Source organism: Myotis brandtii, unplaced genomic scaffold, assembly GCF_000412655.1.
Source record: "Myotis brandtii unplaced genomic scaffold, ASM41265v1 scaffold236, whole genome shotgun sequence".
Classification (NCBI taxonomy): domain Eukaryota; kingdom Metazoa; phylum Chordata; class Mammalia; order Chiroptera; family Vespertilionidae; genus Myotis; species Myotis brandtii.
This window is the reverse complement of record NW_005358901.1, coordinates 1,951,701-1,968,188: the sequence shown is the minus strand read 5'-3', so window position 1 is coordinate 1,968,188 and position 16,488 is coordinate 1,951,701. Positions and strand designations below refer to the sequence as shown.

Below are 16,488 nucleotides of genomic sequence, written 5' to 3'. Positions count from 1 at the left end.
TCCACCGCAGGTGCTTCCCCGGTCCCCCGGTTCCAGCCCAGCCCCCTCCCCACACTCTTGCGGGACCGGGACCATCCTCCTCGGGGCCCGGTTCAAGTAGCGGGACCTCTGTAAGCCTCCGTTTCCACGAAGTATAAAATGTAAACAGTGGGAGAACATGCCCTCCTAGGGGTGTCGCGAGGGTGGAGTGAGAGAGCGCGGGGCTCGGGAAGCGAGCGAGCTGACCCCGGTCGGCAGGCCCGGGACCCCGGCCCTGATTGGCGCTTGAGCTCCCGGGGCGGGGGTCCCTCCCCACCGCCTCCCCTTGTTTCCGCACCAGGCCCCCGGCTGCGCCTCCTCCGTGTAAAGCCGCGTTGTCAGACGAGACTGTACAGCGAATAAGTCAAAACCCTGTGCCGAGAACGGGAGCGGGGACAGGCTTCCAAGGAATGTCCTGCTTCGGGTTGAGCCGAGATGGTTAATGGACTTGCTTCTCTTTAGATGTCATCGCGGCGATGGTCAGTGCCGTGGCAGAGTTTGGCGAGAGCGGCGAGGGATCTGGCAGGGCTTCTTGTAGGAGGTGTGAGGTCTGAGCTGAGACATCAGTAACCTCCGGTCAGAGGTTCTTTCTTTTCTCGCTGAGGCCCCTTGTCTCTCTCTGTTCCTCCCCGGAAGCTGTGCGTCCACGTGTGGCTCCAGCTCCCCCCAGGGAGCTGGGCCCGCCAGGTTCGGGGATGGAAGCTGGAGGCCTCCCACGGGAGGAGCCTTCGCTGCTGCACAGGGTGGGTGGTTCTATTGTTCTTGCTGTTTCTGTAAGGAAGGGATCAGAAGTGAAGGTGCCGTGGGTCGTGGGTCGGCAAAGCAGTCCTTTTGAAGTTGACACCAGCGCTGAGTTCACGGCTCACACTAGCGGTGTCACCGGTGAAATGAACCCGAGTGTTTGTCGGTGGTTCAGCCTCACACAGGCCCTACCCTTCAAATCCGGTGTTTTTTTTCAGGACTCAGAGTAATGTTCATTTAAAAAAACAGTGGAGCGCACCAGAAAGGCAAAAGACAAGTGTTTTGTATGTTGCCCCAAGTGCCCCCTCGGCCAGCTTGCTCTTCTTCCTCCCAGCCTTAAAAACAAAAGGCATTGTGTCTTTTTACCAAAGTTGTGGTCCTACCACACTGATGAAGTTGGATTCTGTTTCCCGAGGTGGCCCCTCCAGATGGCCTAGGATCTGTAAACACCGGCCTCTCGCCCCATCCAGGCGTGTGTATTTTGGGATGCTCTGCTGAGGGTGGATCAGGAGAGCAGTGAGACTCTGGGCCCAGGCTTGCCAGAAGTGGGTGGTGAGTAGGTGGGATTTGTGGAGGGGCCGGGGAAGGTGGCTGTACTAGGAGGGACACGGATGTGTCATGCAGAGTGTGCATGTTACCTGTGCAGTACCTGAGCGAGTCAATGCCCTCTGCCTCTGCCGAGGGGACACTGGGCAGTGTTTGGGCACATCTGTGATGGTCATGACTGGGTGCTGCTAGCATTGAGTGGGTGGGGCCAAGGATGCTGCCCAACTCCCCACAGCGCCCAGGGTGGCCCCTTTCCCTACACACACAGGTTTACCAGCCCCAAGTGTCTGTGGTACCAACGGGATCAGTGTCCCAGCACTGACCTGTTGTATATTTTGGGAATGTGATGGGGGAGCTAGCCAAGGCCTATAGGTATGACAGACCCTGAAAAGCACCACCGCCCTTAGCTCCTTAGGCCCAGAGGCTAGATGCACAGGAGCCCAAGAACCCTGGATGGGGTTGGGGGACCACTGCGGTTTGGGGGGGGGGGCTTGGATGTGGCACCCAAGTGAAGGCATTTTGGCTTCACTTTCTATTGTGCAAAAAGCCAGACAGGGTGGGAGTAGCCTGGCTTCCCACTGGTTAGTGTTATTTGCCTCAGTTATCTTTTCTGCAAACTAGATCTCAACAAACAGCAGCGCCGCATCCTCTCTGTCTGATACTCCTGAGCTGCTGCAGAAACCTTTTTCCTGCTTTTTGGTCTACCTCCACCTCCACCCCACCTCAGAATCCCCTTTACGAAATAATGCCCATCAGATGTTCTTAAACCTGAGTGGTGGGTGCTCCGGAGTTGGGTTTGTTATTCTTTGAGCTGCACGTGTGCAGCAGGTGGAGTCTGGCTGGTGTGATCTGACTTACAGCAGAGAATGGAACACGGAAAGAAATGAAAAGTGGGAAGGGAGGGGCCAGTCTGGGCAGACTCTGATCATGGAGGTGGTTCCTAGCCACTGTCCTTTGTGACGGCCAGGTCCTCGGGAGTCCCTGCAGTGGTCAGCCTGCATCATTTGAGGAAGCAGGCACATGTGCAGGCAGTTTTGGGGAGATTGGTCCTGTGGCTTCTGGGCACTAGGTTTTCTGGGGACAGCTCTGTGGAGTGCCTGTCAGCAGAGCCTCAGGTAGCAGGCAGATTGAAGGCTGAGAAGCATTCATGGGGAACTGCTTTCCTGCTTGCTGCTTTGGTTGCTGAAGGAGAATAGGATGGGAAGTGAGGGGTGGGACTTGGTCATTTCGCAAGCTGTGGCCTTGGCCTGCACCCACACGTGCAGGTCATCTGTAAGATCGGGAGCTGGCCCTGGGGACCTCCGAAAGGGCTCCTCCAGGTCTGTGTGAGTTCAGTAGAATCTATGACCAGGCTTTGGAAGCAAAGGAGGCGTGTCCAGCATAACAGATGTGGGCTGGGATCCAGAGAGAGCACTTGGCACTGGGATTGCAGGGAAGTGGGGCATGTGTCCCTATGCATGTGGTTACTGAGCTGGGCCTTGAAGGATGAGTAGGAGTATTACCTGGTATTGGAAGCAGGTTGGGAGGCAGGCCGCAATCCAGGATTCTAGACAGGGAGACAGTACGCTGAAAGACCTGGGATGTTCGTATGCTCTGTGGTTTGGAGGAGCGTAAAAGGGGGAAGGAGAGGCTGTCCCCCAGCACCACTACCATCCCTCAGTCCTGGCAGGGGTCTCCATTGACACACTGACTTGTAACTTGTCCTTTTCTAGCACAGGCCCTGGGAGTGCCACCGCAGTCCAGCTACTCTGCCCCAAAGACAGGGAGATGGGGGGACTCAGAGCCAGTTAATTGTGCTGTGTGGCTGCTGGTAACTGTCTGTCCTGAAGGGACTGTCTTCTGATCACAACAGAGGCCTGTGTCCTCAGGAATGGACATGCTACAGGCATTGAGGGGCCTGTGGCTCTTGGTTGGTATTTCATTCAGTCATTCATCCCACAGACCTTTGCAGACATTTGTACTGGTCAGGGGGTCAGTGTGTTGAGCTGCTGGATAGAGAAGGCAGGCCTGGAGGTGATGGGAGGGTGTGTCCAGAGGGCACTGGGCCACATTCACTCCAGGCACATCCTGGTGATACTTGTCCCTCTGTGTCCTAGAGGCCAGTTCTATCCCCACCTACTTGGCAGTCACATATCACAGTTGCTTGTCTGGAGAGACTGGTGTCCCCTCCTGTGGGAGTGTAGCCCAAGAGGCCTTCCCAGAGCAGGGGTGTGGGCTCTGTTTCAGGAGCCAGCCCTGTCACCCCCTCCCCAGCACCTGCCTGCAGAGTCAAGTAATAAAAGCCACTGTGCTCATGTGTAACCCCTGTGTGTGGACTCTTTCTTAGGGGATGCAGCTGGCACCCTGCTCGTCTTGGCCCCATGTCCTGTGACTGCCTGTAGGAGTGCAGCCTCAGTCCCCTGACTAGGATGTGCTTTCCCCTGTCTTCACTCGGAACATCAGAAGGTGCTTGGAGTTGCTAGGTCACTGTTGGGGCCGGCGCTCCTGGGAGCCTGCACAGTGGAGGAGGTGACCTCAGAATCACCCATTGGAAAGAAAACTCATGTGTCCCGCGTGTTTGGGGAATCGGAGATGCACCGGGACCAGAAAGAGTGGGGCCACTCTATTTTGAAGCTTTCTTTATTGGGCTCACTGAAGTGGTTCGTGCTGTCACGGACTGTGAGGACGGACACGTTGGAAGGAGAAAAGGATACCTTTCACCCACCCCAGGGTGCCTGTCTGCCCTTGTGGCCCACCCCTCTGGTTCTTTCCTTGAGTTTTTATGCTGTTAGGTATTTTGCATATTTTGAAGCATAGCCTGTCGTTAGGATCCAGGCTGCTAAGCCCCAGGCAGTGGGTATTTCAAGGGCAGCCTGGACCCGGGATCCAGATTTGGGGAGCAGGGTGGTCCGGCAGCCAGTGTAATGATGCAATGGGTTTTGTGGTGGTCCCAGGCCTGGCCGGGCCCTCTTTTCCTTCCCCTGGAGCTGGCTGTGTGGTGCCAACTGCACTGAGGCCCTGGCCTTGCCCTATTTCCCTAGAGCTGAGGGCTGCTAGTTGAGGCTGTCCAGGGTCTGGGCCTCAAACCAGTGTCCCAGCTCTTCCGTGTGGTCCCTGCCAAGTGGGGAGAAGGACCCCAGACCTGCTGCTCTAGATGCAGCCAGCCTTAGCAGGGGCATGTCTTGGATGTCCCCCCTGTGTACCTGGGAGCACATTCCTGGTGGCCTACCTGTTCCCTCCCCAGGGTACCCTGGGCAGTGTGGGGCCCTCTGGTTCAGATTGGGTGAGTCGCCAGGTGCCTTCACCCCTAGGCTTCAGGCTCCTGGCCTGTCCTTTGGAGTGCCCCATTGTCCAGGAGTAGGGGGTCCAAGAGCAGAGAGTCTGGGTTTGTGGGGAAGGAGTGGCGGCCAGCCCTCTAAGAAACTGGGGGGCCCTTCAGTGGGGATAGCCTTTGGGGGTACTGTCTGCCAGATCCCACCTTCCAGAAAAGCCCCAAGTGTGGAGCACTCTGACCCTGAGCCCTTGGCCTCCCCCTGCACCTATTCTACCCCTGCAGCCTTGAATGCCCTGGGTCTTCTGGCTCCATCCCAAGGCCTCTGCCATTCCAGGTGGGTCTAGTTCAGTGATGGCGAACCTTTTGAGCTCGGCGTGTCAGCGTTTTGAAAAACCCTAACTTAACTCTGGTGCCGTGTCACATATAGAAATTTTTTGATATTTGCAACCATGGTTTCGGCAAGACTTATATTTTTGATATTTATTTTATATATTTAAATGCCATTTAACAAAGAAAAATCAACCAAAAAAATGAGTTCGCGTGTCACCTCTGACACGCGTGTCAGGTTCGCCATCACTGGTCTAGTTGTTCCACCATGACTAGTCCTGAGTCCCCGCTTATCTCCTGTGCGGCAGGGCCTGTGTCTCCTCCTGGTGTCCCCAGTACTTCTGCTGGCGGTGGGAGGGCAGACCAACAGGCTATGACTGGCACCTGGGTTGGAGGAGTCCCTGCTGACGTCTTACCAGGTTTGAAGCTGGGGGAACCGCTGTGCAGTCCCGCACTTACCTTCCATCCTTGGGCAGACTAGGGAGAGAAGAGGGGTGGGCGATGGCTGGGCTTTCAGAAGCCAGAGACCGTGGGGTCACATCCTCCCCGAGGGGTCCTTACACTCAGTGTCTTGTCATTGAACCCGTGTGCAGCACTTAGGGACGGGTGCCTGTGTTTTCTGGAATGGAGGGTGTGGTGGGAGCAGGGAGGAGCAGAGGCTGGGATAGGGCCAGAGCGGGGAAGGGTTTTTGTGCAGAGGAAAGATCTGGAGGGGTTGGAGGTGCCCGCCTGGACTGGGAAAGGCCTGTACCTGTCTTGTTTGTGGGTCAACCTGTCAGGGTTCAGTGGTCAGCGGTGTTCCACGCCCCCCATTCCCCCCTTCCTCACTCATGCCCCACCTGAACATTTTCCCATCCAGTGTCCCACCGCCCAGAAGCTGGTCTCTGCCATGCTAGACGCCTGTCCCAGAAACAGGATCAGAGAGTCGGAGAGAGGACAGGGTCACTAAGGGAGCTACCCCTGGTGCTGGAGCCAGGAGAGGAGCCGCATCGCTCTCTCCTTCCGCTGGGCCAGGTCCTAATGGGTGTGTGGTGCTGGGTGCACAGAGCCAAACACGAATGAGCAGGGGAAGGTGAGCTGTGGGGGCTGGAAGAGGCCTCTCCCCATCTTTCTCCCTGACCCAGTGAGGGGCCTTCCCAAGGGACATCCCTCAAGTGACCAGCAGGCAGGCTCACCACCTCACGGCTATTCCAGGAGCTAGGGAGTAGCCAGCCCCTCCCGCGCCCTGGAGTAGGCGGCAGGAACCAGGCCTGGGGTCTGACTTCTCATAGACTGTAACTCCTTCAGCCAGGCTTTTGGGTTCTTTCTAGTCATTCCCAGATTGCTCCCTTTTCTGAAAAACAGCCCAGTTAATCTTGTTTGCTAGAGGCATGCTTACTGGTGTGAACGCTCAAAGGAGAGCTTTTGTCTTCCACCCAAATTAACCCCCAGTAATTGGAGGACCCCTTACAAGGTGCCTATGGCCCTTCCCAACCTCAAGGGCCACCTGTTGAGTTGCCTTCTGACTGCCCCCACCAGTGGGCTGACAGGGCCCCCAGAGCATTGGGCAGCTGGCAAACATTTTCTTGGGAGCTTCTTCAGTTCTGACAGGTGCCCTGAGGGACCTAGCCCTCCAGGGCAGGTGGGGCAGGGGGCTAGATGGCATGAACAAGTCCCTTCTGTATTAAGTCCCCCACCAACCCTCAGATAACCTTAGGGCGGCTTGGAGGAGGCGCCTGCCTTGGGGGCTGAGCTCCGGCCTCAGGGCTACAGCAAAGCCCTTGGCCTGAGTGCTGGAAGCTCCCAGACCTGTCTAGAGTTCTTCAGGCTGGTTACACTAGCCTTCTGGTACCAGTGGGGAAACTGAGGCCCCAGAAGGGCAGGGTCAGGAGCTTGACCCACGCCTGCCTTGGGCAGTTTCTTTTGCTCTTGGGTGCAGCGGGTGGAGCAGGGAGGGTCTGAGAATGCCCCACCTTGGCAGAGCTGGGTGCTCAGATCAAGGTTGGGTTGGGCTAGGAGCTGCATCCCTTCAGAGTGAGTGGCTCAGACCCCCCAGTGCACTACCCTTCCTACCTTGCAAGCAAGTTCATGGGCTTCCTGGAAACGGAGGGGGTGGAGCAGGTGTAATGACCCTTAGGAAGCATGCTGGTCCAGGCTCCCGTTGAGAAAGCAGAGCTCTGCCTCTGGTCCAGCTGAGCCAGTGAGACCAGATGGTCTCGGGAACTTTGCAGGGTCCTCACCCCTCTTCCCTCCTTCCAGGCACAGTGCCTCCTCCACCGGCTCCCAAAGCATAGACCCCTCGGGGAAAACCCTTTTGGTTCAGATCCGAAGTGGCTGGAAATCCCCAAGCTCTGCACTCTGACCTGACCTTGGAGAACCCTTTGAGGAATGGTTTTGCTTGGGTCCTGACCCCCATCCATTGGTCCTGCCAGCCTGTCCTGGGAGAGGAAGGACTTCCCGTTCGGTGGGCCCTTGCTTCCATTCCCCACAAGGAGGGCAGGAGCCGTCTTAACTGAAGGAGGGAGGTTAGGGAGTGAGGTGACCTGGGCTGGAGAACACCCCACAGGAGAGCGCCTGGGACTGTGGAACTCGTTCTGTCACTGGCATCTAATCCTGTGTCCTCCTACCTCCCGTCTCCCACCCAGACCTGGCATGTCTTCCGTCATCTGAAGCTTGGATACATGCTTCCTTTCTCCTTTCTGAATATAATTTCAAAAATGGGATGCAAGTTAAAAGCCAGACTACGCATCTACAATGAATTCCTCCCTCCCTCAGCCCCTCCCCAAAGGCAGCCCAGGCCCAGCCACTGTCCCCTGCAAAGCTGGTCACCTGTGGGCGGCCAGCTGCATGGACTTCTCCCTAAATGAGGTTGCATGAGTTTCCTGGGGCTGCTATGGCAAGTCACCACACCCTGAGTACCTTCCAACAGCACAGATTGATTCTCTGACCGTCTTGGACGCCAGAGGTCCACACTCGGCCTCACAGTCTAAGTCCAGGTACGGGCAGGGCTGACTCTGGGAGAATCAGTTGTCATTCTCCAACCACAGGACATCAACTCCATTGGCTTTTCTTTAGAGATGCTTCAGAATTATATCTGGTAGGATTTCTAGTGATGAACACTTTAAACTCTGGAATATTTATGGTAGGTTGGTATATTTGAATATGTACATTACTCCTTTCTTGAAATGTGCTGTATTTGCTCATATTTCATTGAAGATGTCTGTACCCCTGTCGCTAAGTGAGTCCTGAGGTTTGTGCCAACACTGTTGGCACGGGTTGTGCTGACCTCTAGCATGTCCTTTTTCCTTTTTACCCCCATGGGATCACCCCCTTGATTGCCTTCTGCCTCTTGTTTTCCATTAAAAGTGTGTGGGTGTCCTTTGTCCATCGTGCTGCTTAGTGGTGGTTTCCATTTTCTCACTTGTACAGACACAGCCCTGCAGGGGGATGTATGGGACAGAGTCTTGCATGCCTCAGACCCTGCTGGTGTTTGCTCCCCTCCCACCCTCAGCCCTGAATCAGGGAGCTCTGAACACACTCCCATCCCACCCTGTCAAGCATCTTTGTGCCCTACGACCGGCCTGGATGCCAGGCCCCCTTCAGCATTCTTCTAGCTCCCGGATGCAGGAAGCAGCGTGGGGGAAGCTACCGTGTAGGAAATCCCATCGCCATCTCACCCGGCTTCTGGATCTTCTTATCTGTCAAGTCTCCACCCCTTCCAGTTGTTGTCCCAGAGGCCATGCCAGTCTCTTAACCTTGTGGCTGTCTCTGGGGCCAGGGTTCTGTACCTCTCACCCCTCTTATCAGCCTCTGCAAGGTAGGGCCTGGATGGAGGGGTGCTGTGGAATCCTTGTGCAGGCTGAGCCTCAGTGGGGGTCTGCTGGAAGCCTAGCCCTTGCTAGGTTCTGGAAGGCAGTTATCTGGGTCAAGGCAGTGGCTGGTTGCTGCCTCATGTGGCTGCCACTTCACAGGCCTGCTCACCACTGTTTCCTGCCTCTTACTGTTTCAGGCCTTGGTTATGACCCGTACAACCCTGAGCTGCCCAAGCTCCCGGCACAGAGGGAGAATGGCGTCCTGGGCAGAGGGGACGAGCCCCACTCAGACATCCTGGAGCTGGAGCTGGTCAACCAGGCCATCGAGGCCGTGCGCTCTGAGGTGGAGATAGAGCAGCGGCGGTACCAGGAGCTCCTGGAGACAGCCCGCGAGCACGTCTCTGCTGAGGTCCCCACCCTGGCACCCCATGGCCCTGCCACCAGCTTGGATGAGGATGCCTTCCCACTGTCCTTTGATTACAGCCCTGGTGGCCAAAGCCTGTTAAGCCCCAATGCTAGCTACCAGCCCACCCCACTGGCCGCTCCTGCTGAGCTGGGCAGCAAGTACTTGCTGGCTTCTCTGGACCCTGCTCAGGGCCGTGGCGGAGGGGGCAGTGGTGCTCTGGAGTACGTCCCCAAGGCCGTGAGCCAGCCCAGACGGTACAGCCGCCCAGTCTCCAGCAGCAAGTACGTGGTGGATGACTCCAAGCCGTCCACTGACCTGGAGTATGACCCACTGTCCAACTTCTCCGCTCGGCTACTCAGCAGGGCCAGCTCCAAGGATAACCGGGCCTCTAAACGGCCCCGGGGCTCCCGTGGCAACAGTGAGCCCTACACACCCGCACTCAAGAAGCCCTGTGACCCCTTCGGTGGCTGCGATGCCAGATTCTCTGACTCAGATGATGACACTACTGCAGCCACTGCCAGCCCCCTGAGGGCTCAGGCAGGAGCTGAGAGCAAGGGTCCTGGCAAGTCAGGCTCCAGGGAGGGCCAGGAGCCCGAGGAGGGCAGCCTTCGGGAGACCAAGGAGATAGCTGTGCAGTATGATGTGGGGGACCTTGGGCAGCCTCCCAAGGACCCTAATGGGGCATCCCCGGCCAAGCCTGGCTCCCCCCCAGCCAGGGCCTCGAAAGAGTGCAGCAGCCCCAAGAAGGGAAGAACCAAGAAGAGGAAAAGTGGGGTGCCACCGGCCCCTGGCCCCAGGGATGGTGTCCGGAAAACAGACAGGAGTAAGGATGGAGAGCACAGGAGGCCAGCTGTGAAGCCCGGTGTAGACAAGAAGGTCTCACAGGCCAGCACCCCCAAGCGCAGGGCAGAGAGGCCCCAAGGGACCAAGAAAAAGCCATCTCTGGCCACCTCAGTGGTCAGCTCAGGGAAAGGCCGGACTGACCAGCTTCGGCTGCAGCCAAGCCCCAGCCCCACTGGCCGGGATGCCTCCCAGCTGCCAGACAGGACGGGTGGGAAAACCCCATCTGGGAAGCTGGTGGAGCGGAAGGCCCACTCGCTGGACGAGGGCACCTCCCAGACCCCCAAGCTGCAGAGGCGGACCCTGAGCCATGCAGACCTCTTTGGGGATGAGAGTGAGGATGAGGACCCAGGGCCCACGGCACCTGGACTGTGTCCTGCCCTCCCCGACCTCAGCTCCAGCTCAGACTCGGACTCGGACTCTAGCCTGGGCCTCTCAGCCCCGCGGGGGCCGCACAAGCGCCTCAAGGCCTCCCCTCACCCTTCGCCTTGCCCAGCCTCTCTCTCATCCTCCTCCACATCCTCCTCCTCCACTTCCTCTTCCTCCTCCTCGGGGGCAGGCACAGACGTGGATTACTCTGCCCTGGAGAAGGAGGTCGACTTTGACTCTGACCCCATGGAGGAGTGCCTGCGCATTTTCAACGAATCCACCTGTGTCAAGATGGAGGACAGGGGCCGGAAGGCCCGGCAGGTGAGGGTCTGGGCTGGGCTCAGGAAGGCTGCTGGCACTCTGTCTCAGAGTCTCCCTGTGACTGGAGTCTCAGTGCAGAGGTGGAGATGGCTTCTTCACTTATCCAAAATTCAGGAACCCTCGGTGGCCCCCCTGAGCCCTGTCTAGAAGGAATACACTGACTTACGGCCATTGGCAGCGTTCTGGCTTTTCCGGTGGGGCTTCTGTGACAGCATCTAAGAGCACCCAGCAGTGGGGTAGCAGGCACTGCCAACCCCTCTCCTTCCCAGTGTCTTTCTCCCTTCCCTAGCCCCTTTCCTCCTCCTTCCAGCCCCTCTTCCTGCAGTCCCTCCCCCTTCTTTCATTACTTTCTCCTCCCCTCTACCCTGTCTCCCTCTTCCCTGACCCCTTCTCATCCCTCTCATCTCTTCTCTCTTCTCCCCTCCCTACTCTCTCTCCCCTCCCTCTCAAACCTTTGCCAGCCCTAATCTGTTTGGGTCTCCTCATCCCACGTTCCCATATCAGCCACCAGAGGGAGCTTGCATTATTTTATTTATTTACTTTAAATATATTTTTCATTGATTTCAGAGAGGAGGGGAGAGAGAGAGAAACATCAGTGATAAGAGAGAATCATCGATCAATCATCGATCGCCTGCCTTCTGCACACCCCACACTGGGGATTGAGCCCACAATCCGAGCATATGCCCTGACTGGGAATGGAACTGTGACCTGGTTCATAGATCAACACTCAACCACTGAGCCACTCGGCCGGGCAAAACAGCAGGATAGATCAGTCCCTGCATAGAAGCCTTCGCTTCTGTGTGGGGCCTCAGGGTCTGACCCCTGGCTCCTTGTTCCCTGAGTACTGCCCTGTTCCCAGCCCTTTGAGGCATTGCCATCTGATTTCATCCCCTTGGTTCCTGTTTCGGAACCCTGTCCTGGGCAGGGTCGGCAGGCAGATGGGCGGAGGAGGAGGGGAGCAGGAAGCAGTTGGTCTGCTGGGCGTATCTGCAGAATTCATCCCCAGTAAGGCATAGGGAGTTTGCTCAGGACTGGCCTGCACCCGGGGTCCTTGGCTGGGAGGCATTGAGTCTGTTTCCTCACCTGTAAGGTTGGGCTGGGCGAGGACCCACCCTTCCCACCCTACTCCCTATGTTAGCTTCGGAGGCACACCCTAGACTCCCAGGCTGACTGTAGGTGTGGGTAGTGAGGCCAGGGAGAGAACCTCATTGGGCGATGAACATGTGTTCCAGCCCCCCAAAGAAGAGAAGGTGGAGGACAAGGAACAATTGGGTCTGACCACTCTGTTCCCTGGGCAGAAGAGGAGGATCTCTCATCTCACCAAGCAAGGCAAGGAGGTAAGGGTCTGCACTGGGGTCCTGGGTGGAGGCTGGCAGGACCCCAGTGAAAGGACCTCCGGTCTGCAGAACAAGGTCAATGGCTTTCTTTGGCAGACGCAGTTCAACACTCCGTGTCCTGGCAGAGAAGTGCCTGGGACCCACATCCAATCTGAGTTGTGCTCCATGCTGGGGGGAGCAGGGCCCAGAGCAGGGGGAGAGATGCAGGTGAGCCCTCCCACAGGGTTACAGGGCCTGGTCCCTGTCTTGCTCCGAGTTGCACTGTGTGATCTTGGGCAAGTGGCCAAACCTCTCTGAGCCCGAGCTTCCTCCCCTTGGCCCAGAGACAGGAGTGGTTGCCAGATCACTGTGGGGCACTCCGTGACCTGACACAGGGAGGGCTGAGAAGAGGATGAGCCCCACGCTCTGGACTCAGAGCTCCCTCCTGTTGATTCAGCCCTGAGGGAGCCCTGGGATTCTAGAAGTCAGTCCAGAGAAGATCAGATTAAGTAGGGTTGGATCAGTGTGTCAGTCTGATCCCAGGAGCCCTGGGATTCTGAAAGCTAGTCTAGAGAAGATCAGATTAAGTAGGGTTGGATCAGTGTGTCAGTCTGATCAGAGGCAGGGATTTCCACTATCATCAGGGGTGAGGACACAGCCTAGGCTCTTAGACACCAGAGAGCAGGAGAACAGGACCATGCTGGCACCCGGAAGTGGAGCAACGTGTGTTCCAGCCCCCCAAAGGGCCACAGGGCGGAGCTGGTTTCCTTCAGGGCATCTGCAAGCTCTGAAGGCGGAGCTGGGTGCATCCTGCCTAGCCCCTACCCTGGAGCCCCTGCCTCCCTGCCAGTGGCCCTACCATCAACCTCTTGTCTCTGGCGGACTTCTCTGGGTGCCCCTCAAATACAGCTGGGCTCTGGGATTTCTCATCACCCAGTCAGAGCCCGTGAGGAGAGGCCTGGGCCCCCCCACCCGGTTCCCCACCGCCCAGGAAGTATGTTACCGGCGAGCTCAGCAGGCTCAGAGGGAGTCAGCCAGCTGGCTCCAGGCTGCCCAGCAGCCGGCCGAGAAGCCGACCTCCATCCACATCTCAGTTCCCGGAGAGAAGAGGAGGATTGCCCACGTCCCCAACCCCTGCCTGGCTGCAGGTGAGTCCCAGGGCAGGGGTCTCGGGAGGCGAGGCTCCCAGTATATCTGCGGTGGTGGCCTTGAGTAGGGTCTGGCCTGGCCCTAGTGTGCTTATCTATAAAATGGGAGACAGTCTCCTGACTGTTAGCAGGAGGCTAGGGCAGGCCTGGCACAGTGCCCAGTGGCTCTGGGCCTCTCCCGGCTTTGGGGGGCTGGCTGTGGAGAGTCTGAGGGGTGTCTGTCTGCCAGACCCAAGCCTCCTCAGCACTGTCCTCCCACCTCCCTCCAAGGCCCTGACCCAGAGGTCACCCTGTGGCCCTCCCGCTCTGTCCTTGCCTGGTCTTTGTGTCCCTGCCTCCCCCGTGTTCCTGGGGTTTTGGAGGCCTGTGGCCTGGCGGGGGCTGGTCTGAGTGTGGGCACTGGGCTGCAGACAGTGGTGCTAGGAAGAGGGAGCCGGCCTGAGGATGGAACCCAAGGTCCAGGCTCTAATTGAACGGAGCCAGCTGATCTGGGAGAGGGGCTGGCTGCTGTATTTGTTCCTCGTTCTTCTTTGAGGGGCGCTTTTCTCCACTGGGCCTTGTCTGAAGTGGGCCTGCACACTCAGTGGGAGTGTCTCTATGTGGTGGTACCTGGAGCTGAGGAGATGTGGCAGGTCAGGCTGCGGGAGCCGCCTGGCAGCCTCTTCACATGCAGGCTCGGCCTCCCGGCCCAAGGGTCTGGCCCCCTCCGCGGTGTCCTTGCTGCTGGTTTAAAGACCCCCTTGGATAGCCAGCCGAATGGGCAGTCAGGTTCCACGTGGTGGTCCTGCAGGTACACGCATCCACAGCCCTCCCTGTTTTTTCCTGGTGTGCCCAGACTCTGATCCCTCCCTCCCCAGAGCGCCTGAGTTAGGACTTGACAGTGACAGGCATGATTGTGGGTTTTTAGCAATGGTTTAGGCCCGGGAATGGAGATTGCACTCTGAGATGTGTACAATTTCATAAACTTGCACTCAGCCATCCATAGTCACCACTGTGGCAGCCAGCATTCCTAGACACTACCTGGCTCTGCTGAGCCGAGATGGTTCTCCTAGAGTTTTGGGAGACCCACCCGGGGCTGCGCACTTGCACTGCAGGAAATTCTGCATCTGCATGAGCCCAAAAGCTGAAAAGTGCGTGTCCTTCCCTTTCTTCCCACGTGGCCTGCAAGGCCAACCTTGGCACAGGATTCCCAGGAGCCAGGGGCCTGGGCCCTCCATTCAGTGCCTTGGTCTCCTCATCTGCTCCTGTTCCTTTATCAGGGCTGAGCCCAGGCTCAGAGCTGGTCAGCAGTCCCCTGCCCACACACTCAGGGATGCACCTTCCCTGGCCTCACTGCCCTACCTGGGGGCGGGAGACTGTCTGGTTTGTGACCTCATCAAAGGGAGAGGAGAACACAGAGGCAGCAGCAGACAGGCCGGCTGGGTCACAATGACCAGGCTGGGTTGTCCCAGACCCTCTGGTCCTCAGTCCAGGAACCTGGGCCTTTCCTCTCTCAGACGTCAATGCTTTGGAGTCAGGGGCCGGAACATGTGGCAGAGGCTCCCCATGCCCCTAGCCACTCACCGGACTACCCTGCCGGTCTTCACAGCCCCTTTTTTGTGTCCCCCTTCTCGATGGACTTGCCCAAAAGCAGATAGAACCTAATGTCCTTCCATAGCCCCTGTTCCCATCCCTTGCTCTTCCCCCTGTGCTCTGAGATGCACATCCTGCTGATGCTGAATGATCGCAGCTGCCTAGTGCTCTGCAGCTCGGTGATGGGTGCGCTGTCTTCCTGCACTCACAGCCCCGGTCCCACGCCAACCTCCACAGGTACCAAGAGGACCCTCCCGGCCAGCAGCAGCCAGCCTCCCAATGGCCTCGAGCCGGGCAGCCAGCTCCTAAAGACGCGCACGCTGTCAGGCATGGCGTCCAAGACCACCAGCACCGTTACCCCCAAGCGTGTGGCACACAGCCCATCTTTACAGGTAACTGCCTCTCCCTGCAGGAGCCAGGGCACCCCACTCATGATGCACCCAGCACCACAGTCTTCCTGTTCCCTTGTTTTCTCTTTAATTCACAGCCTTTCACTTTTTTTTAAAAAATATATTTTATTGATTTTTTACAGAGAGGGAGAGAGATAGATAGCCAGAAACATCGATGAGAGAGAAACATCGATCAGCTGCCTCCTGCACATCTCCTACTGGGGATGTGCCCGCAACCCAGGCACATGCCCTTGACCGGAATCGAACCTGGGACCTTTCAGTCCGCAGGCCGATGCTCTATCCACTGAGCCAAACCGGTTTCGGCCCTTTCACTTTTTAGAGTAATTTTGGTTCACAGAAACATTGAGAAGAGAGAGAAGACAGAGTTGCCATGAGCCCTCCCCCTCTGGTCAGCACTGGTGTGGTCATCTCTTAGCACCAGCCAGACCATGATGACCCCTGTGGTCACTAAGGCCCAGATTCCAGCAGGCTCTACTCTGTGTGGAAGGGGTTCCAAGAAGTGTGTCAGAGGACCAAGCAGGGGCGTGCCACCCTCGCTGTTTCCATGTTCCCTCCAGAGTTTAAAGAAGCCTATTATCCCAAAAGAGTTTGGGGGCAAAGTCCCCACTGTCATCCGCCAACGATACCTCAACCTGTTCATTGAGGAGTGCCTCAAGTTCTGCCCCTCCAACCAGGAGGCCATAGAGAAGGTGGGTGACGCTGGGGTGCAGGACCAGGTCCGGGCAGAGGGGTGGGGACCCTCTGTGGGGTGCCCAGGACTGAGTGGTGTCGTGTCTAGGCGCTGAATGAGGAGAAGGTGGCCTACGACCGAAGCCCCAGCAAGAACATCTACCTGAATGTGGCTGTGAACACGCTCAAGAAGCTGCGGGGCCTGGTCCCCAGCACTGTGCCTGGTCTGAGCAGTAAGTCAGGCAGTGTAGGGCAGCTGAGGTGCTGCATCCCGAAGATGCAGGCCCTGTGGCTCCTGCAGAGGGTGGTAGGGACCCTCCTGGCGGCCTTTCTGCTGCTCTGAGCGCTAAGCTTTTCAGACAAAAGGTCCCCGGCTGTTGGGCTCTAAGCTGGCATTGGCCCGGTGCCCTCAGAATAGCCTCTTCTCGCTCTTAACCACCCTTCTCCTCTGAAAGCGGGATCTCTCCAGCGAGGGGCCTCCCGCCTGCTAATGGGGCTGCCTCTTCAAAGCTCGCCTGCCTGCTCTGTGCATTAACCTGGGAAGACGGTCGCGGTGCCTCTCCAGGCGCATTAAGCCATCAATGGGTGCTTCCCTGCTCTGTTCTCCGCTGTCCTCCCAACCCGCCATCCACACCTCCTGTTCGAAATGGCCATTATATCTCCTGTTAAATTCTTTCCCTAGGAGGGTGAAAACCCCCGCCCAGGGGGGAGAGGGAAGGAAGACAGGGGCAGGGGGCGGGGGGGCTCCCAGGCAGCACAAA

At 57.7% G+C, this 16,488-nt stretch overlaps 1 protein-coding gene across 1 annotated transcript in view; it reads left to right on the top strand.

Annotated features, from left to right (window-relative positions):
- The first annotated feature begins 494 nt into the window (after positions 1-494).
- REXO1 (REX1, RNA exonuclease 1 homolog) overlaps positions 495-16,488 on the top strand; it is a 20,116-nt gene continuing 4,122 nt past the window's right edge. Inside the window, exons 1-8 of the mRNA XM_005866710.2 lie at positions 495-552; positions 1,207-1,311; positions 8,874-10,612; positions 11,845-11,949; positions 12,866-13,076; positions 14,886-15,040; positions 15,616-15,747; positions 15,837-15,960. Of these exons, the coding sequence (XP_005866772.2) occupies positions 495-552; positions 1,207-1,311; positions 8,874-10,612; positions 11,845-11,949; positions 12,866-13,076; positions 14,886-15,040; positions 15,616-15,747; positions 15,837-15,960 (2,629 nt within the window). The remainder of the gene's footprint in view (positions 553-1,206; positions 1,312-8,873; positions 10,613-11,844; positions 11,950-12,865; positions 13,077-14,885; positions 15,041-15,615; positions 15,748-15,836; positions 15,961-16,488) is intronic.